The following is a 24,591-nucleotide window of genomic DNA, read 5'->3' as shown; positions in this document are numbered from 1 at the left end:
AGCTATATAACCTGCTTAGTGCCACATAAACTTGACAATCTGCTGGATTATGTTTGTTATTTCTGCTCGTCACAGATTTCTCAATTTGGATCGGCCCTTTCCATGGCTCTTTAAGAGACTGTGACTAACAAGGCCTGAAGTGAGACTACGTTTCAAAAACTAGTAAGTAATACACATTGTTGTGGAAGTTATTATTAGGTTATACACAAGACACATATAAAGCGAATAAATAATACAAAAATACATGTATATAATCTCTATAATTTTTTTTGCATAAAACAAGCGTTAAGAAAGATATTAAAGCGCTGCCAGTAACATATGCGGGTGCAACCGATGTTGCGCCGGCGCTTACCAAGAAGACCAGCTGATAGAAAGTTAACCACAAACATTCAGTTGTTAACAACGCACCGTCGGTAACAGACGTCAGTCCGACGCAAATGTTACCGAACGCACGCGGTCAATAGTTGCGTCAAGAAGCCGCGAAAAATAAAAAGAAAATTAAGAAACTACGTGCATACTCACAAAATGGGTGTCAGTGCAAGGATTGCCGTTCTTCTTTTTAGTTTGTCTATCGTATTTTCTATCCCGGTTGGAGAAAAAAGGGGAGCTTTCAACGTTAAAGGTAAGCGACTAATAAAACAAAACACAATATTTACAAAACTAATTATAATGTGAAAAGAATTAATATTGCCCTAATTTTTAAAAAATACAATTTTATTTACTTCGTAATTTATTTGGTACCATGTAATAATTAAAACTATCAATGTAATATGCAACGAATATTATGTTCCTATTATTGTCATAAAAGCAAACATACGCTAGCAACAATTCCAAATTCGTTGTCACACGAATAGAAAAAAGTTATGCAACTAGGTTTAGTTTGAGTTGCAACAGCTAAAGTTCTTTTACGGATAATTTCGTTGCATGCCAAATTTTCTGCATAGCGTGAATGACAATGACCCACAATGGGCAATAGGACTTCATGGTCTGGCGAATAACAAGAAAAAAATAACAAGAAAAAAATTGATACAAAATATGATTTTGTAATAATCATATAAAGCATCACTGTCAATACCGTGTGATGAATTGTTAATTTTGACTTAAATTAGTTTCGCAATCTGTTTCTTAAAATCTAACTTGGGCATATCAGACCTTGGTATTTGTAACTTCAGATTTAGGCGATTTAGATGCGAGAACACAATATTTCTTTAATCAACCTTCAAACAAAAGTATATGTTAATTATTTATATTTGAATACTATCGGAGTCATTTGTCTAACAACATTACTTTGTTATGGGTGAATTTTTAAGTGCAGATGACCCTTGTTTTCCAAATCAGCTTCGTTGACATCAATACTAATATATTAGGAGGACTGGAAGGTAATGTCGCTTTCTTAAGTTAAATTCAAACGATTATATTTTTAACAAGTTTTTATTTCTAATCAATAATATATTTACCTTCGTTATCAACAACCTTTTGCTATCTAATATTCAAATTTTCAATGCCAGAGCGGTAAAAATTAATCGGTTTTTCTGTAAAATATGTCGACAGAAACGACATTACTTTCCGGTCCCCCTAATAACTTAAAATCGAGAAATTGAAATAAAGTGTATATTAACCAAACTCGTAATTTATTTGATATATATAATAAATAGATGTATTGATTATCCCAATCCAATATTTCATTTTTCAATCTAAAAGAATGTCAGTGCGTGAGATAAAACTTCATTTATCTTAACAAATTAATATTTTCAAACGCTTTAAAACAATTTGCTCATTTATATTTAAAATTTAATAAAGTCTTTTAAGTATTTTTCTTCGTTTCTTATAAATAAACTGTGAATATTTTGAACGACGGTTTTGTTGTTTATTAAATTTCTAAATATTAGCGTACTAGACTAAACTAAATTTAATTATACGTTCAACATTTGGTAAATTTAACGCATCATAAATGACTGTAATCAATTTCTTTGTCTGTGTTAATCTATATGCATACAAAGATATATACAAAGCGTCATCTACATTTCTGCCAATAGACAACCATTGCCGGGCATAGGCTCCATAGATCTCCAATAGGAGTATCTCCAATTGGAAACAGGATGCATGCAACGTATTCCATGAACTTATTTCATTTTAGACGAATAAAATCACGTTATTTTTTATCATAAAAAAGTATTCATATATATTTTAAATTTAGATTCCAAAGTAAAGCCTTAGTTCAAAATCTTTTAAGCCTTTAACTTTATACCGACATTAAGTTTTGTGTTGATTTAACAACTACTACATAGGATTTCGTTTCTACAACAAAGTAAAACATAAATTGGCTAATTGCTTCAACCTCCAAAAGCGAACAATGGATACTGAGCGAGGCTCTTAATGCGTAATGCTCAGTACTAAATATTTTCAACGCCATTGTTCGAATTGTCATTGCAGATCGGAAACGCTCACTTCCGAGGAGCAAAAGTTACGCAATTCGCGCGACACAGTTTAAAGGCTAGAGCTTTTGTCAAGCTTAATATTGCTGTCACTACCAATTATTTCATCTTTTAACATCAGCTTTTTATACATCTACACTGACAGTTCAAAGACTGAAACGTCAATCGTCATTTTTTTTAAAATATTGGCAATGTTACTACCATTAAATTATATTACATTTAAATATATACTCGGGTACTTAGTGAATATGATGATAAGAACAATAAGGGTTTATCCGTTTTATCTTTACTGGTTCTAAAATGTTCATTGACCTTTTCAATCGGTCATAAGGCATTTATGCGTCACTCAAGTAGCGGTTAGATTGAAGGATAATAAATACTTGGCAGTAACGTAATTAAAACGGCCAAAAACATTCCAGAAAATGTTAACATTTTTAGCTTAATATAAAACTAAAATAAAAAATGGAATACTTTAAAATAAATAAAATAATTTAGAATATTGGTTATTGGTTTGCTTTAATAAATAAACAACTTAAAGAAATAATATTAATAATGAATTACTAATATTTTATTTTAATAACATTAAGAGTTACGATGAAACATGTTGTAAATAAACAGGTGCGAGGTGTTGTTTATTGAAGAAATTTCATTTGTTCAAAGGGCACTTTGCGTGAAGTGTATATTTGATCTACCCGGCGCATTCTCTCTGGTTCGTTACCCCGGAGACGTGGAGTTTCGAATGAGCATTCGAGTCCGAACAGGCTTGCCAATATTTACAATGTGCTGCGGCATTTACGACATTTTTTTTGCTAAGGAAAGGACTCTTGGTATGAGGACGATAAAAACATGGTGCCCCGGGGTTTTACGTCTTTATTTTTTAACTTCACTTCTTACCAATAATTTTGAAGGCGCTTTTATGATTACGAGCCTGTGATGGTAAATAAAAGTGAAAATAATTCTGCATCATTATGGAGAAAATATAAAAAAAATCTGCAACAGTTGTAGCTACAAACCGTCATTTAAAAAAAAACGCTGCTATTTTTAAACATATTAAATTGGCTTAACAACTATTAAACATAATTATATTCCTATCGTTCTAACGTCCACAAAAATATAAACGCTTATATTTTTTTGTCTCATTCAGACTACTCTGAATTTTAATAAGGTTTGATCTAAAACAAGTTTAATATATATTTAGTTGTATAAAATATATATAATAAATCATTCAATAAAACATCGAAATCTCTGTCTTCAACACTTTTTTTAATTACATCGTCCCTGTAATACTTTTTCCAGAAAAATCCAGGCAGCCATTTTGCAATTACAATTATTACTATTGACACGGTACATTTTTGAGACTTCTCTTTTGCGCCATTTATAAATTAACAAATTTGAAACAATGTATATTGGCATATATATTATACACATTCGTTAAAATCTTTAGTGGCTATACCGGCTGACTTCCATTATTGTAAAACAATATATATTTGGTAGATATTGAAAGTTCATTTCGTTCTACACGGCTCTGTCTATAAAATAAGATGGCGTATATTCTTCTACTTTATTATTTTTTTAATCGGAATCCACTTACGATAATAAAAATATACATAAATGTAGGAAACACTTACGGACACTTTACCTTGTGATGACAAAAATCAACAATTATCCAATTGTTAAAATCGTTTCAGGAAGACTCAAGAAATATTAAGTAATAAAATCAATATTTCCTTTTTCAAGAAACGTGTCGTTTAGTGTTATTCTTCATTTCTTTTTTTACATTTATTTTTAGTAACCCATCATTTAAAACCCGAATATTAAAATGTAAATAATAGATTTAAAATGGGAACGTATTACGTACACATACAAATTTGTAAAATAAAAGTTTGCGTCGTCTAGTGTTCATAATTTATTCCTAATTTTATCTTATAATAAATAAGCAATTTTATTGACAACATGCATTAAATACAGTGTTAATTTAAAAAAAAAAACCTGTTGATGGTGTTATAATGTTCACTAATTTATTAGGGAGTTGTTTTTTTGTTATAAATTACTTTTAAATCGTTGGTTATAAAATGTGTGATATTTTATCACTAGGACGTGAAATTTTGTAAAATATTGCAATTGTTTAAACGCGTTCATAGTTCGCAGCATTTAATATATATAACTAATTACGCTTAATCGCCAAATTTAAATATCACCACTTCACCTGTTTTACTTTGTTTCGGTTTATTCGAAAACTTCTTAATAATACAAAAAAAAAACAACATTTACATTTAGCTAATTTGCATCTTAAATGCATAAAATAATTACTGATGTGTTCTTTTTTGGTTCAAATTGTCAAATTTTAAATTCAGCAAATTCATTTTATTGCATTCGTAGTATGTATACATATTTTCCTTACATTAATCTCCTCTAATAAGAAAATATATAATGTTCTTGGTGCTAAAACTACCACACACAATTTGTGCTTTAACATAAATTCCATAGAATAGATTAACAAAAAAAAACGTAGTTTTTACTTATAGATATATCATCATCATCATCATAAAGTCAGCCGATAGGCACCCACTGCAAGATCACCCTTCTTTCTTCCTTCAATACATCATCGGTTAGATATATACCGTTACGATTAATAATACATCAAACGTATCAACAAAATTATTTGCATCAAAAGCTGAAAAATTACTTATTACAAACCCACTTCTGCTACGTTTTCCTATAAACAAATTCATTTAAATTATAATCTTTATTTTGCAATGTTATTTATTAAAACGTCAGCAATCTTTTGTTTCACTTATGTAATTGAAATTATTTATCAATATTACAGTTCGGCGAACAGGTTGTTTATTTAGCTGCGACAACATAGATATAAAATCGATATATCACGTATTATGTTTATCGCGACCAATTAATATTGTTACAATGATTTCATTACTTTTTAATTCCGTAACAACATATACTAACTTCCACAATTACTTAACTCGATATCGCGCGGAATGCAATAGATGCTCCAAATTTTCGAAAATACGTTTGTGATCGATTACGGATATCGATGCAACTTATTATCGATCTTGTGCAATACAATTTTACGTCATTGACATTATGTCCCTTTAGTTACGTATATATAATCAGTTTTATTGCAACCAATCGAAGTTATTACAACTTTGATTTAACTTGCTATTTAACAATACGATTATTGGTGTAAAATGTCGACATAAAACTTTTTATTAAAAATAATCCTCAACTAAATGTTTCTGAACGGTTGAACGTTCATATATATTACAATAAAACTGTGGCTGGCTATTTACGGTAATAAATTTCGTGGCAATGAATTATTACATTGATTTTTAATTAAACTGGTATCGAGTTTTTTATTTCATTTCGAAATGTTTAAATATTTTGAAGATGCATCTTTAAAATTATTTTATATTGGGAGAATTATAAGAAAATTCATTTACATTTAATGTCTTACTACTCCATTTTAATGTTATTTTTGTATTAAAAATCAAAGGTTCTTAATCACTATCTTTCATTAATTTACGTAAATTTCATATATTTTGGGGAAATCTTTGAACGAAATTGTTTATTTTGGCTGTAAAAAATGTAATAATAATCTAAAACACTTCTTCGGAATGTCTTCCAGTGTGATCCTGGAGGATCTTAGTTATAAACGTCCATTTGTATAATTGGCAGTTCTATCTTTATCAACATAGCTTGTTCATGTTTACAAATATTTAATCTAAGTTAAATTGTGTCTTTTTGTTCACCGTTACATTTTTCTTAAATGACTTAAATAAATATAAAAAACATGCTTTCTCACTTTTGACTTTATTGGTAAGCTTACAGTAGCTCAAAGAACGAAATAGAGGGCTCTGATAGTCCTCTCCATGAATTAGAATTTTGCTACGAGATCGAATTAATAATGAGGTAAATCCGTAGCTAAACAGAAGTAGCCCAGCAAATTGGCAAGTTGAAATGGAAGTGGGAAACTAACATAGCGCTCAGGACAGGTGACCACTGGGGACTTACGGTTCTGCAGTGGACACCACGAACTGGCAAGTGCCGCGTTGAAAATGCACCCACATAGCGGAAAGATGACCTCTTCGTGGAAAAACGCTGTATGAGGCCGATTCCGACCCGTCTTATTGGAAATTTATGGAGAAGGTTTAGGTCCAACAGTAGACGTCTAAAAGCTGTCATGATGTCAATTGAACTATTTTTAATAAAATAAAAATAAATACTATAAATATATAACGATGAAATATACATGACGATTACACATAAGATCGTTAGTCTGCAAATTTAAGATATAATACTGTCTAGAATATAGCATATTCATATTATTAACTAAAATTATAATAAAACTGACCACTAATGTTTTTGTCAAGGTCGGTATTCTATTATACATGTTAAAATATTAATAAACCACATTAAAATTCGTGTTAAGAATAAAATATGCATTATACGAAAAATAATTTAAAATTTACAAATATGCAAAAGACTTGTTATATATTTAATAATGAATTAAAAAAGTGAAATGAATATCTTCAATACTTAAAATATTCCAAAAGACATTATGTCATCCGTGTATTTGAAGTAATAAAAATTATGATCGAAACCAATTTAGGTTTATTTTTAAAAACCGGATTCGAATAAGTTTCTTTGAGATGTGAGAGGTCATTGTACCGAAAATAAATTTAAAACGAACTAATTTTTATAATTAATCAAAAAGAATTACATTAATGACCGTCATAAATAATTTTTTTTTCTTAGTTACTATATAGCTAATATTAAACAGGATTACAGGGTTCTGTTAATATTTACCATTTTTTTTAAACATTCGACACCGTTTCAAATCGGGAACAACATTCCGAACTAATTCTTACAGTATTTTTTTTTCTGTATGCCCTTCAATGTGATTTAGGTAGGCAGTAATATAACCGATATTTAACTAGAAAGAACGCTTGATTTATTTACAGATATAAAAAATATTATCAAAAATAAATTAATACTACGGAACAACACGAAAAAAGATTTCATTCTACTCGTCTTCAATTAATTCTTCTAAATTCTAAATTCATTTTACCGGTTTTATATTTAATACACATTATGCTTAAAATAATTATTGACCATATTTCATTTTTAAGTTGTCATTCATAAAGTTTTCACAAATAAAGTATTTAAAAACTATTGGTCATTGATTTATTCAAAATTAAAAATTATCAAAGACGAAGAGTATATGCAATAGTGTAGTAACGTATTTAATGAGACCAAGTGATCTATTTTTGTTATTAAACTGTACGTATTGTTTTTAAAGATTATAAATAAACTTATTCTGTGTTGTTGATATATATTTGTAGAGGGATGTTACAATCCTGTTTAGAATAGTTCTATTTGGTTTCAAACAACTCTAATAAATGGATATTTTAAATTTAGTGTACTCTGAATATTTTATTTTAATTTAGAACGTTTTTTGAAATGTAAAAAAAAAGTGTAAGTACTTTTTCTTGTATTTGCGATAAGATTTAATGCTTGCTTTAGGGTTTATTTAAAAAAAAAGTATTAACTAAATATGCAGTGTTATTTTTAACTATTAATAAAACTTTTATAACTTCTTATTCACGTTGTTTTAAGTACCACGAACAAAATTTTTAATTACTTTCATATTACGCCATGTAAAAAAGGTTATAAGGAAATTAATGCATGTAGCAATAAATTGAATTTTAATCGAAGGCCTTAAGATGGCTTTAAATATTAGCGCATCCGCTCTGAGGGCATTTGACGTCAGAGAGGTCAATGGCCACGGTACCAGCTACAGTGAAAGTGGATGAAATTGAAAGTTCCTATATATAACTTTACCTGTAAGTTTCCTGGTAACATAAAATAGTTTATTACTAAATATTACCATCATATACTCAAGTAATAATAATCAAATTAAATTCAAACTGTGTAAGATACGTATATTTATTAAAAAATTTACTTTTTGATTTTAGTACACTACATATGAGTCATAAATTAGGTACAAGGCAGCGATTTAATATTTTGCAAAGTATATAATTAAGTATCTATTTCTGTAAAAGAAACCTGAATCTTTATTTATTTTAGTTTTTAATAACATTGAAATCATGTTTTTCGAATCGACATTGGATCGTCGAAGTTTTGCAACGATGTGGCGCCTATAAAACCGCAGAGCGTAAAGATAATGCCGACGTAGTTCTAATTTTTTAATTTCAAATACTTTACAACGGAGATATTGACTTGGATAATGTACATTACTTTCGCTTTCATATATTTTTATAGTTTTATTATCGTACTTTTGTCCTCTTACTGCGGCAATGTAGATTAAAAATACAATGCTTTATATAACTGGCATTTTTTAAATGAAATAAGTTCTTACTTTACACAACTGGCATTTCAAAAAATTTAAGCTATGAAGTAAATTACTTATAAATTTTATTTTTATTATCTGTATGAAAAGCAAGAGCTTTTTTGATAATAAAATAGATTTCTATATGGACAATAAACATTTTATCAAAATTTTCATGACTCATGGCGGTCCCACAACACTCATGTTTGCGAGAGATTGATTTTAATAATTAAAAATTCTTCCGCTGCAACGCATTCACTCGTACACGGGACTTGCCCCGTTTTTTTAGTAACTTCATAAATATATCTTTATACTTATGTTATATTACACATTAAAAATAAATCACACAAACCCGTATTCTATTTTTTACATTGTAATAAGAATAATAAATTTTAATACATAATAACAACTTCACGATTTTTATTAGATTTCCTTAATAGATAATTGGTTATGATATTACAGATATTTTTGAACCTAATTTTGAACCACTCCTTTACTTTCAACATTTTCAAATGTCATGATGAAGGATTTATCGGCGCCATTGTGGGGTTACATGCAGCATTGTTATTTAAATTGTGCTAGGGATTAAATTCGTGTGTATTGTAAGGATGCCGCTGAAGACATTACGACACGAGATCACAATGCAGTAGGCAGTTACTTATACGTTGCAGGAAAATTTCGAAACGTGTTTTGTTGAAAACGCCCGCGGCCCGTAACGAAGCAAATGATTCCAATTGAATGATACTTAGCGATTGTGAAAAGTTTCGTGTGTAACAAATGTAGACATTTGATTCCACATATTGCCTTTTAATTATCTTACTTAGTAAATAATAAAAGAAATCACATCACCTTCTTTACATTTCATATAGTTAGAGTCAATCTCCAAAATCATCATATTGTCTTATATGTAGATAAATGTAATTGTTCTGTTTTAGTTTAAAAAAACACGTACATGACCATGTATAATGTAAAATTATAAATATTTAGACAATCGATATGGAAATAATAATAAAAGAATATTTAAATACGCACCTCTGTATACAAATAATATTTATTTATAACTCAAATCCTGTTTTAGTTTTCGGTGCTCACTATTTATTTAAATTGGAACCAATTGAAGAGTTATGGAAATCCAGGCAAAAGGTATTTGTAGTTAGATTATTTGATACAGTTCAGTAATAAATTTAAATGCTTTTATTGTAATTAAATATGTTTTATTTTATTTTAATTTTGTAAATATTAATATCATATCTGTAGGGTAAACATAGTAATTAACAGAATTTACATTATTTATACATAATTTCGTAATACATATAAACATCAAAAAATTTACAACCAATTTTACACTTATCCATCGTAGCATGACTCATGTCGTGTCATCCTTTTAAACAATAACCCAGATTAAGCCAAATATGTAGAGAATATTAACAAAATGAATTTATCAAGTTATTTTGACTTTTCTTGTTTAATACGCCCAAAAATATGATGAAGTAACTTGACGATTTACGTTCAACTTTACTATCATTTAATCGATTACCCATAAAAAATCTTAATAAAACTGCTTGTAAATGTCACGAATATATTTAAAAGTGTCATTAATTCCAATTTATTACACAAACGTTACGTATTACATCGTAAAAGGCTTAAGAGAAAGTTACCAGTAACTTAAAAACGGGAACATGTTCATGTATAAAGAATTCTCCAGTGAAGTCACTTATATGGTAACATTTCATGGTTGATTTATGTCTGCGGGAGCCATAAATTATTCGTTATATAACATATCTGAATATTCTTTTAGCATATATCGATTAACAAACACCATTTTTGTCAAATTTCGTATAACATCTTTGGGTTGACTATAAAAAAAATCACGGGTACAAGAATAATTGTCATGGTACCATAAGTTTTATACGATTGCGATAGCGGAATAGAGTTTAACATACAGGGTGATTGGAAACAGGTAGAAAAAATTTTTAAGCGGTAAATGTAGTATGTAAAGTGGTACATTGGTCGCTGCAATTCACCCCTAATTTTTTTACACCCTTTTAATACTCACAACCCTTGCCAATAATTTCTGGCAGTACAATAACACATCCCTTTAAATCATTTACACCTTTAATATTTCTTCTGTAAATTATTATAGTATGTTTAAGCAATATTTCTCTTAATAATTTTTATTGCCAATCTTCGATATATACACAACAAATTGATCTATTCATTACATCTAGTGGTTTATGTCATACGAATTTCCAGATAAGTAAAATTTATAAAAAAAAGTAAGTACGAGTTCTGTAATATGTCAATTAAGCAAAAAATTAAATAGTCACTATAATATTCAAGATTATCAAAAATTTGAAAATTTCTAAAGATGCATACTGGAGAAGAGAGTTTTTATTTATTTATTTATTGTTAGGTCCTTCACAATTAACAATTGACGTATAGAAGAATATAACATTAATAAATACAATACAATTCAATTACGAAGTACGCAATAATTTTTTTTTAACTGAAATTATTTATTTTGTTCTGGGCTCTTTTTTTGCTTCTACTGTATAAATTGGCACTAAACCAATTTTATGTGAAAATCTGTTTTAATTTATTTTATTGCAAGAGTTTTAGCATCTATCGATTCGTTGTAATTACTACCTTATTTTTAATGCAGCTGCATTGTTTTTCTATAACTTGATTAACTTGGACGTTTATATTTAATGTGTTAAAAATCTACAATAGTTATGAGTTTTAAAACAACGAATCTACGTACAAAGTAATAAATTAAATTAGTAGTTAAACATTGTGTCCATCTAAAAGGCGCAGTCTCAGCAGTTGCTGTGGAGCGTTAAACAAAACACTGCGACAGCGCTGTTCTTCCGTCAGGACTGTTTTGATGAGGAGAATCTGCGGCCACACGGCAGAACATCCAATTTGAAATATTATGTTGTTTTGTGCTTTTTGTTGTGTAAAGTATGTAACATAAAACATATAGTTTGCTGCATGTCTATATGTTTACATTCGAGTGAAAGTATATCTCTAAGTATATCTCTGTATGTTTACATTCGAGTGAAAGTTCAATAAAATAAAACAAGTAATTTAAGATAATGGATATTTTTAGATCCATCTAAGTGTCTACACTAACATGTTTGGTTTTGGTTGAACTTAATTAATTAAGCGGGTAATATACTATTTTATATTATTTCGTTGCAAAATTAAGGAAATTATTGATGATCTAGGCAAGATTTTATAAATTAATGGGTTGCATTGACAAGGGAGTCAGAGAAATTTATATTCCATTAATTCAGCTTGTTAAGTATGCTCAACCTAAAAAAATAAATAAACATTAGTAGTTTATCTTATGAGAGATAACACGGCCAGAAAACAGTGGTGAAAGTTATCTAACATGGTTTTTTATTACAATATACTTTATTACAATACGTATTACTTGCTAATCCCATACCCTTTACGTATAAAAATTTTACCACACTCAACCATAAACATAGTTTTTACGCAATAACAAATTTGTAACATGGTACATTTTTAATTGTAACACACATTTTGTAACATTTAATTCTTTACGAAGCATAAATAACATTGAACCGATATTTGAAATTACATGAAAGCCAATTACATTGTCGTTCCTTTAAATGGACTATTACTTTTAACTTTTTTATAGAGCTTGCCCAACTTCGTCGCTACAATTTTAATATGAACAAACTATTTGCAATAATACCGCATGTAGGCGAGGCAAGTTAATTTTAATCGTTTATTGTTATATCGAAACACCTAATAATATTTTTTTCCGATTTCTCACTGAAATATACTTAGATATTTTTTTAAGGAGATAATAAGGAGATTGATTTTTTTGATAATTATTTTTTTATAATGCGTTTTTCGTGTAATTAATTATTTTTTTATAATACCTAAAAATTTCATAGTATATTTTTAACTGTGTCTCCTTAGAATTAGATAGACAATGTTTTGTACTGCATTTTCAACGTTAACTTGTAAATAATCCTTCTGTATCTTTTTCGTGATCATTTGAAGAAATGAAAAATAAAATAAAATGACTGACTGACGGGTTATAAAGTACAAAATTCAGACATAGTCAAATAATATCATTGTTATGAACACAAGAACGTAAAATTTTAACCCGAAATTGCACAAGCTTTGTAGAAAATTAAATTCAGTCCAACGATAACGACGTTCCCATTTTTTTATCCAGTCTCCTCTGTACACCCTTTCGGTAGCACCCGATAATCCTACATAAAATTAAAAAATTCAAAAAATTAAGTCAACTCCAGACACGGTAATAAAAGTTCAACGAACGAATGGTTGAAGATCTTTGTTTATTTATCACCTTTAAATTAAAAAAAAATTATTCTCCAAACACATGCTTGACACACACTTCAACACGTTCCCTCTGTAAACACTTTTATATTAAGCTCTAATGAACTTTGTAATTCACATATTGTATTTATACATAGGGATTATTAGTTAATGTAAATACATTCATTCTAAATAGAATTGCCAGTTGTAGAGGTTCTCAGGATAAATAAAAAACTTATGAGTCTGAAGCTAAGAATTCGTGTTCACGTATATGCTATGCAAAACTTCATAGTGTAGGCCGTTCTTAAAAACGTTTTACAAAATTTTCAAATATTTACTAAACAACTGTGCAATCTAAACGCTGACATTACTTGTTGACACCGACGTTGGGTCGAGACGGAATCGTGACCGTGACAATTCAAGCGCAGCCGCTTACAATCGTAGTGATTTACCAAATCCCATTTTTTACGTTGTGATTTACAGTCAGATAACTTTCAATTGACCAAATCGCAGACTTTAGCTTTGAAACTTTGACAATGACAGTTTTTTATTTCTGAAATCATAATCTCAGAAAAAACATGATCATTACCACTACCATTGCAAATTCTGAGAAACTGCAATTTCTTTGCATAAACCTATCGTTAACCTAAGTATAATCTGATAGTTAAAAGATTCAAAAATTGTTTTTTGGTAGGTAATCGTCTTGCGTAACAGTCTATCCACACGCAGTACATACATCACTGCTGCGATTATTTCAGTAATTCAAAACATTACAGTGTTTAGATTCAAAGATGAACATAGATAATAAAATTAATGAGTTAATAAAATAAATCATCTCTAGTCTTAAAGCTTTTAATGTGGTGTGTTGTTACTCAAACGTTACACACCTATCCCTGCGGGAGCGGTTACTCTTAAGTGCGTTTGAAATTTTGTTTCGGAGATCGCAGGGGCTAAAATGCAGCTCAATAAGTTGCAGAGTAAGATTTGATGAATATTACATCATTTAATTCTGATCATCGAATTAAAGATATTTTGTTTCACCCTCTGAGCGCAATAGTCAAATTTCTTTGCATAAAAATCAAAAGAACCCACCTGAATTTGTTGTGGACTGTTCTCAGATCACGACCTATTTGAAACCCTTGATTTAACTAGTTAAGGAATTTTTTCTCATGACAATCGTTATTGTTTCCTTTTATTAATACCAAGAGGATAATAATATTAATAAAATAATAAATACATGCGCATGCCGATTATCTTACAAACATGGCTATACCATTATTCCGGTAGATAAAAATTATGTCATACAATTCATACATCTGGTAGCTTTTAAATTTTTTTTGATTGCTACCAAAACAAAGAATAATGTACTTAGTTCCCACGCTATGTCGTAGTTCTATGTAAGAACGTTGCATTCAATAGTTAAAGAACAAGAAAAAACAGACAACTTACTAATAGGTAATTGTAAATAGTTCTCTATACCGAATTACTATTTATTTACGTTTTTTTCGCAAAACAATTCCTATTTTATGAAAGTTATTAATAAAACGAAATCTGCAGTATCTCTCGCCCATTAAATTCATAAGAAATAATTTTCATTTACCTCAATATGATTAAACTGATTCAGATAAAGTTATTGATTACGCACTAGCGGCTTAAGACTTATTTATATATTGTCATGCCTGAATTGACGTGCCACGAGATTAACTGAACAAAAAGGTACACTTTGTATAACAGAACAAAAAAAAACTTCATTGAAAAAAACGCTATTGAAAAATTACAACAGACATCAGTTGTATCGCAGGTCATGCTTGTTTAATTTAATGTGAAAAATTGTATTATGTCAAATATTCGAAAGCGATATGAAGTATATCTCAACGTTTATCGATACACCGAAACCATTGAATAGTTGTAACATATTACTTTACGACAATTTTATTTTAAAGCTCCACTTGCATTTGATAGGCGTACAAGCTATGATATCAACGTACTGACATACTAAACTAGATCAAATACTCTACCAGTCGTTTACAAAACTTGTAAGGTAAGTTTCTAAAATTTCGAATTCAAAATGTCAATAACAACGCTTATTAAAACATTAGCATTTAGAACAAACTAGAGCAATTACGTTTTATTACGTTTAACAGGTCGCAACGATTATAATATTGTTGACATTTTAGAGCTCTAAAATCGTCCATAATAATATAAACATTGTTAACAAAAAATTAAGAGATTTATTATTTCTATGTCAATTGTATTATTTCATATTTTCTTCTATTACCGCAATATAATGTTCCAATTTACGATTAATAATTTTATGTGGTAAATGCTGCGTAAATCTTTGCGTAGCATACATTAATATACCTCGTCGACGTATTATATTGAAATGTTTTAACATACAGTGCAGTTGGTGTATCGCTAAGTAATAAATAAATAAAATACTCCAAGACAACCAAATTGTTCACCTAACGTTAAACAATACCTGTTTACAAACTACTACAATACAATGTTAAATATTTTATTGAGATAAATAAGATTTTTTAAAGTGTTAGTTTGTAAGTTAATTTTTCACGTGATACTGATATTACACGTTCAAAGTTAGTCCGCCAATTGTAGGCTCTTTTAATCTTGATTTTAACGAATTAAACCTACATAAACGATGTTATCGGAATCGCGTGTATATTGCGATGAACTTCAAGATATCCAAAAAAAATGTGATACTTCGGTAATATTCACGATACGCGGAGCCAATAAGGATTCGCAATCAAGCGCAGCCAGGACTAGCTATAGGGCTACCTTTCTTAAGGCCCCTAGCGTTGACGGCATCTGTTTGTTGAACAGTAACCTTCTGCTACATTTAGAAATACTATCAATAAAATCTTTCACGCTTTTTGTTTATAAACAATAAACCCTCTGTATAAAGAATTTTTATAGAACAATGTTTTCATCCGCCTAAGAAATCCAATTCGACGTTAACCATAATAATGTCACTAAAATTTGAACAATCATATAATAACGTACATAGGTGACAAATACACCAACCTAAACAAGAACACAGTCACAAAGGTTTACACGTCTGTGCGAACTAAGCAACATTCTCGCAAGCAAAGTCCAGTGTGTGAACTTTGCTTATTACAGCATTCGCAACAGCTGTACTCACTTATTATATAGTACACTGAATGAGTTATTAAATGTGAATAAAGAAAGTAACTCAACTGTTACATAAATATTTCAAACAGCGAAAACCTACAAGGTACTGAAAACCTTTTTTGATAACAGATATCTAAAAAAAATTGTCACTAGTAATGTATTTTCATCTTTTTAGATCTTAAATTATTGGAGTAATAAATTTGACAAAATAACTAAAAATTTACAAGACTTCATTAAAAACTTCATATCATTATCATCATCATTTTGACCACTGCTGGACATAAGCCTCCCCCATAACTTTCTAATTGCTAATAACTGGAAGCGGCCTACACCCAGCATCTTCCGGCAACCTCAATAAGGCCCTCTTTTCATTTTGTGGGTCGTATTATGCTTTCTACTCAAAAATCTTCAGGTTCCAGTAGCTATCAGTTCAACACCAACCCGCTGTCACTTAAAATTTTTGATTGAGCCATCTATGACTTAGTGAGCGACGCTGAACTTGCCAACAAGGCCCAGAGTGAGGCACAATCACAAACTCGTGTTTTAGCAATTATCCCAAATCAATAATTTAAATTTCGGCATTAATTTAGAAAAGCATCACAGTAAATGTAATTATAAAAACATATATTTACTTTTAATTGTGCGTAGTATTTGTGTTCGTAAACCCCACAACCTTGCGAAATTTATAAAAAATATTTATTCTTGTAAACCACGAACACTGATAAAGTAAACTTTACGGTCACGTCAAATTCACTTTAACAAGTATGTGAATTGATTCATACAGTAAACAAATGGAAAAGCTTATAAATGCACTCTAGTATGTATTTATTTAAATTAAAATCTTTTACCCATCACGTCATTATTCTGATGGGACTTCGTCTACTTCTTATATTTGGTTAACTATGACAATCGGGAAGATATTATTGAGTACTCGGTCTTCTACGTATCAAAACGTGGAAATTACCTACACATTTTGTCAATATTTGGTCTTATTGGCAAACTTTTTATAATTCTGTTTTACTTCTTTATTGCGTATCAATAAAAACTCATTTATAACAATCTGATGACCAAATATACGAATTCGGCATTGCACAACATCTTAATAAATAGCGTGTCACACTTGTGGGAACAACAGGAAGTGCAGCCACGCGAAAATATTGTTAAAAATTACATTCATCGAACGATCGTAAGTCATTTACTTCCGTCAAAACTTCCTGACTCTACTGACAGTAGAATACATGTTCTTGGCTAATTATTGTATTGCTTTTTTTGTGCCAGGAATATAAAAATGACTTATTTTATTTACATTTGAATAGAAAAATTTATGTATGTACCCTTTGAAGCACTGATTATTTTTATATTTCCATTGTAATAAAATAAATAACATATATTATATTATATTAAAACGAACACTAAAATTAAATTAAAACGTAAATATAAAATAAATAATACACAAAGGTTTTCTATAAATAAACATCGTGGCACTAAGTGAAGAAACTATTTCTATCAATTTCTTACAAGAATCTCCGTACTGTAACTTCTAGCGACAACTTTGGCCATTAATTCATTTTATGACTTTATTTATTTATTTTATAAAAGTATTACATAAATACACATAAGTAATAAACCATCTGTTGAAATACTCACTGCGATTTTGTGCGTCTTATTTCTATTGACAGAGACAACACTGAAAGATATCTCTATAAATATATTAAAATGAACAGGATTTGTCAAAACAAAGAAGTCTAGATTTAAGGTAAGAGGGAGTAAGGGGTTAAACAAAATATTTAATCGTTAATAAGAGAAGAATGTCTGTACTAAATAAATCATATACAATAACAAATTAAAAAAAAGTTTTGTTAGGTTATTATGTCTGGATATTACTATTAATACTCAATAATCCTCACAATATATTATTAATTCTAATGGATAGCCGATACATTTAATAAGAACATAAATATATAACAAATAATTTATCTCTCTCAGAATTAATACTGCACGTAATCAATTGAACCTAACAATTTACTTAACATAACATGAGTAGAGCAAAACATAAATGTGTCAAAGATTTAAAGGTTACATTAGATCAAGTATGCAAGCTTTAATAACATCATAGCAATTGTCCCGATGTTTTTTCGCCATGAACCGAAGAGGGACATTAATCAAAAATATTTTATATCACATTTCACGTTATTTTATTGAAGTCGTGTGGTGTGTGTTTCCGAACGCACTTTGACGACCATAGATAATAAATATATTGAGTGTCAAAAAAGAAATTGTGCAAGTTTCGGCGGCAAATCTGTATTTTTTTGACATTTGTATTTTTTATGTTATATGTACCTAAATACCTACCAGGAAACATTTTTTCCAGGCCGCAATAAAAAACCATGCATTTAAGGGTTAAATGTCCACAATACTTCAGAGATTTTCAATAGGACCGGTTGGAAGCGGCCAGCATTCAGCGTCTTTTGACGACTTTAACGAGGTCGCCTTTCCACCGTATTAGTGGACGTCGTACGCTACGTTTGCTTGTACAAAGTCTCCACTCCATGGCTCCAACGGCCATCTGATCAGCGTTTTATGTGGACTGTCACTGCCACTTGAAACTGCTGGACTATGTCGAAAAGACCTAAAGTTTATTGTATATACTAGAAATCATTTCCTGATTGAAACAGTAAAATATCCAGTTTAATTACTTTATTATTTATTATTAATATTTTCTACTTCAAAGTTAAGCAACGATAAAAGGTTTTACATAGAAAAAAAATCATTGGCTTATTCTGTTTATTAAATTAATAAAATTTGACATAAATTATATGACTTCAAGATTTTCTTAATCGGTGCAATAATAACAGTACACATAATCATTAAAATTATTACGTTTCATCTTAAAAATGTTTCTAAACAAATCGTTTACACAAAAACGTAACTAAATTTTGTTTATATAATTGACATTGTTACGTCTAAAAAAATATAATGAAATAGAAATATATAATACGCTTCTCTGTTTTTTATAATCTGTGAAGACGGTTTTCAGCAATGGGCGTTCCACCGCTGAATAATGAACATTTTTACACCTTATTCTTAAGTTATTATAATCAAATCGTATATGTTTATATAATACTGACTGATTTCATTTGTGTCAACATCGCGAATTGGACACACTACTTTCGCAACATAAATATAGAAGAGAATACCCGGAAACTATTACCATGACTGCATATAAAATGCAAAAAAAAATATATTGAAGTAATAACTTTTTAAATGAAATTAGTAATACAAGTCATTTAACAAAAACATCAATGCTAGATTAACACTATTAAAATAACGGTATGCACATTCAAACCCGATTAACATTTGACATCAAACATTCATCTCAATTATTTGGATGTCTTATCTCACGAGCTCGACTCTATACGTAACATTGCAAGGTAGATAAGTTGTATTCTGTCTGCAGTTGTGACGTAAGATATACTTAGGAGGTGTGCACACTGAAAAAAAAAGATTTATTTAAATTAATTAAACAGATATGCGTATGTTATGTTCCTATCATAATGTTACCATTCATAACATTTGCGGTATTAAAATTAATTAATATGTATTTAGTTATTATCATATGTTTATATTAATTAAGGTCGTATTAATAAATAAACATCGATTATGCGCTAGATTTTTTAATACAGATGTTTTCGGATTGTATGAGAATACCATATTGCTATAGGTAGACAAATACTTTGACATGTATTCTTAACAAAAAAAAAACCGCGTACGTCGTTAGTTATAGAAAACCAACAAAGATAAAAATAAACTGAAAAAATGAAAAATAAAAAAAACTTGTTTGACGACATAACAACAAAAAGTATAATAATTCAAAATAATAATCAATTAATGATAAAAAATGTTTTTATTTCAGGACGCTTCCCATATTTGTAATACAATAATGATCCATATTATTGTTAAAACTATTATCATTTATTAAAATTATAATTAAAATAAAAAAAGGTCTAGATCGAATTAAAACTATATAATAAAATTTCAAAACTAAATACAAAAAAATTGTTCCTTCCTTGGGTGGACTCTAAGATGTATGTACATATAATGACAATCTCTTGTTAGATCTCCCAAACAGTTAATTACGTATCATCGTAGTTAACCGGCTAATATGGAGATATAATTGATCTATATCGTATAGTAAGTGACACATTGTAATAAAGATATTATCACACGACGAAACACGGAGCAACATTTTTATTACGATAATCAACTTACCTCCGTTCCAATTTAATGTGGATCGGATTTCGTCATATAAAAAGTATACCGATTTTATCCAAGATTTCTAATAAGAATAGCTTGAACTCTGACATAACCTTAATTATATTTGGAACTTTAGGAAATACGTTACACGCGACGCAATTTAAATTAATGCGAAACTAATGTGTTTTGAAATAGTACATCGTTTTGTAAGAAACTTGATTTTCGATAACATACGAAAATATTACTATAACATTAACTCATTTTTTATAGATAATGATAATATTACGTGTAATATTTCCAGATAAGTAAGTATGTGATGATGTGTTTATCGATTTCTTGCTCGGTGGTTCTGGTTGTTATTCGATGCAACAGCATAGAATCTGTCATAGCGGCATAAGAATTTGCGCAAGCAAATAAATGCTCTCTTGACGTTACTTTCCAGCACCTATGAAGTAACAGAAAACTGTACAAATATGTCATACACAGGATGCGGTTCTTTTAAAATTTTGTGCAAAGAAAAATTGTTACACAGGACTATACACTTTTGCTTGTTTAATAGTGTGTTTACATCATAACTTTTACTATTCAACTGTATAAACATTTTTCATAATCCTATTCCATATAACATAGTATTAAATAATTCTGATCGCGGCTAGAATAGGCAATGTGCTTATAATAAAAATAGGCATCATGGGCAATTACGAACACAATAGGCACTGGCCTCGGTCATAGCATTTGTCAATCAACTGATGACATGATGTATGCTCTAACTGATCAATTTAGGACGATCTGTGTCGATTAGAGCAACGTCGATTTGGCATTTCAGATAAACATGTGGGTCAAGATCGAACGGGCGTACTTGCTTCTTTGACCTCTTAGCGTTTTCATTCACTAAGCATTTTTATAATTTTCAATTCTTAAATCTCAATATGATTTATAAGAAGACAAAAATTACTAACAAGAAAAAGAGTAAATTTATGTTTTTGTTTGGTTATGTAGGCGTGACGAAATCAGGCTCCACGTCAATTCCTATTTCAAACAATATGCAATAAAATGTGTATAAATTAACTATTTTCTACTTCAATTTTTATACGAGTTATCCAAAAGCTTATATCCTCACTATTCGGTGGGCGATATACAACTGTTTGTTTTTTTTTTTTTTTTTTTTAAATAAAGTTTTTAATGTAATACTTTTAACAATATTGTTAATTTAATACGTAACAAGATATTATTACGAAAAAGTGAATTAACGGTCAATTACGTAATCCACATTATTTCCGAATTTGTTATATTACAATAATCAAGACTAAAATCGGTGCGTTCTATTTTCAAAATTAAATAATTATGTAATTTGAAATTAGAAGGTTATTTCTTTTTCCACACTTTTTTTTTAACAAGAATTGGAACAGAATATTTGAAATGGAGCAGCTTTAAATTTAATTTTTAGAAGCTATATATAATGTAAATAATATAGTAATGAAGTAAAAAGAAAAATGCTAAATATTATTCATTATATCATATTTATAAAATTTACACAAATTTGTATAGTTAAATTTTTCTCAGTTATCCTCATTTCGTTTTGGGCACCTTTGTATAAATAATTTTTTAATCAGGTTAAACGTAACACGTTTGGTCATCTTACATTGGAATTATAATTAAGTAATACGACGACACTAAAATGACAATAGCCTTTTAGGTAATCGGTTTAGTTTTGTAATCGCCTTAATCCAGTCGTTGTATTCGAGGTGAATATCGAAAAATTGTAAAACCGTAACCAATTACTGGTTCGGAATTCGGATCAGTATCAATAACTAACGTATTCAGGACGTGCCTACTAAAATAGGGTTGTCATAAACATAAAATAATTAAATTAAAACGATATTCCCTTTCTTTTATTATAACATTATTTGAAAAACCATTATTTGTATTAATTGTTACATGATTTAATATAATAAATACATTTTAAATAGATGATAAACAATCGTAAAATTTTCTATCACTTGTAAATGTTTTCAATAAATAATATATAATTTTAAAATGTTACCAACCCTAACGGATAAGTGCGGACAACGAAACCGTAATTCAGTCGAAAGTGAAACTAGGAATAAATTTAAGACCACGTACGCGATGTCGCACATTATGCAATTGTTTATCGAAACGGCTTATTCAATACCTTGTCAGGTGTTTTGTTGCGTTAAGACAGCCAATGCACTGCCTTAAAGCTCTATAAATAAAACAAATTGTAGTAAGTAAGAATACTTAATTCTCGCTTTTGTATAGAAAAAAATCTAACCCAAGTGATCTATTTATACAAGGTGTTTGGATGTAAATGCATTAAAGCTTTTAGTTGAAGAATGAGCTGTATATTCACGGATTTATATATATTGAAAACAATTCAACCTGCCTAAAATAAAAATAATGTGAAGATAAAATATAAATAATTATGGAATATTGATTGAAGAGACATACTTATGTAAACACGTCAATAATAGATTTTGACACCGTAATGGGTGATGCAACTGTTCAATAACTTCTTCATATAATCAAACATATAAATGAATCTCATTTGCTTTGAAAATTATAGACGATTTGTTTCTTTCCCTGTTATGAACATTCAAAGGTCAGCACATCGTATTTATTTATTTACTACTAATAATAATGTCTAAACATTCATAATTATATTTTGCCTTTGTTATTGTAGTCATTACAAAAAACCAGTGTATAAAAATATCAATGCAGCTTTAACAATATATAGTATATTCACTTAATATCACATTTGTTTTTAAAAAGAGAATCCTAAAATAATTCTCCAGTATTTATAAATTATAGTTTTATATGCATAGGAGAAAGGCTTTGTAAATAATAACATATTGTAAACAGAGAAAATCATTTGCCTATTTAACAGTATACCTTAGTCTCAATAACAACAAATTTCAATTATATTTTTGTTATGCAGTGAGTTATATTATAATTCGATGTTACGTAAATTAAAAATCATTATTTATTTATGACTTTATTATACATCTTATAAATATAACACTAGAATATTACAATAATAATCGTCGTTTCAACCCAAAGTCTCCCTGTACAAGTTGTAGTCTTCCTTCAAAAATATCTATAGGGGAATATAGCATAATCGCCACGCTTGGCAGGCAGGTTAACGATCACAGTATATGAGACGCAAATAACATTGCTGCCCATCTTCTGGAAACTTGTTTGTGAGCAGTGACAATCCTTTATAATTAATACACAAATTGTAAATACACAAGATTGTATTTCGGGAATCGAACCCACAACCTACGAACACTAATTTCAGTCAATGTTCAATTAATTTAATTATGTGTTTTGAATTCAATAGTGTTTTGCGGAATTTTATTATAAAATCTGATACAGTTTTGTGTTTGTTAAGAAATGAATTAAAGATCTTTTCAGTCGAAATTTTGACATCTTTATAAGGTAACACCTTTATAAAGTCGTCCCTAATTAACAAAAAAATATTACAATTATTAATATTTTATTGTTTGTTGTTAATCTCTTTTAATACATGTATATTACGGTTGAAATAAAAAAAAACATTAATAGTTTTATAAAGGTACTATGTTCCACACGTTTAAACATAGCGACGGGAAATTTCATACAGTCAAGTGTTAGATTGTATCTTCTCAAGGCGCGCAACTATCTCCTTCATTGACTTACATCATACTTTGTAATTGCCTTTGAAAATGTGAACTAGTAACTTTATTATATTATTCCTTCCTACTTCTTATGCATGTAAAGTATTTGCTTACTTCCGTTGTAATTATTTATTGTTTGTTGTTTAGTTTTTATTATTAGTTTAGTGTTTAGTCGTAGGTATAAAAGATTTAAAGGGGTGAATGTATAGCTCATTTGTCAGCGACAAGATTATAAAGCTGTTACATCTAAATACAATCACCCTTTATAAAGTGATCGCTTTGAAATATTTATATATATTTTATATTTCAACGCGACAGACAATTAACTTCTGGTAGTACAAAGTTTACAGTGACAGATAGTCAACAATAATTTATTTTAACATTTAGTAATCCT

The 24,591-nt window shown here is 29.1% G+C and overlaps 1 protein-coding gene across 1 annotated transcript in view; it reads left to right on the top strand.

Annotated features, from left to right (window-relative positions):
- Positions 1-419: 419 nt before the first annotated feature.
- Positions 420-24,591, top strand: part of LOC137918370 (uncharacterized) — a 59,010-nt gene continuing 34,838 nt past the window's right edge. The window contains exon 1 of the mRNA XM_068761150.1: positions 420-622. Within this exon, the coding sequence (XP_068617251.1) occupies positions 526-622 (97 nt within the window). The 5' untranslated portion in view covers positions 420-525. The remainder of the gene's footprint in view (positions 623-24,591) is intronic.

The sequence above is a fragment of the Battus philenor genome, unplaced genomic scaffold (genome assembly GCF_028537555.1).
Source record: "Battus philenor isolate CCGP_79_NKW_IND1 unplaced genomic scaffold, ilBatPhil1.0.hap1 SCAF_14, whole genome shotgun sequence".
In the NCBI taxonomy this organism is placed as follows: Eukaryota; Metazoa; Arthropoda; class Insecta; order Lepidoptera; family Papilionidae; genus Battus; species Battus philenor.
This window is presented reverse-complemented; position numbering and strand designations above follow the sequence as displayed.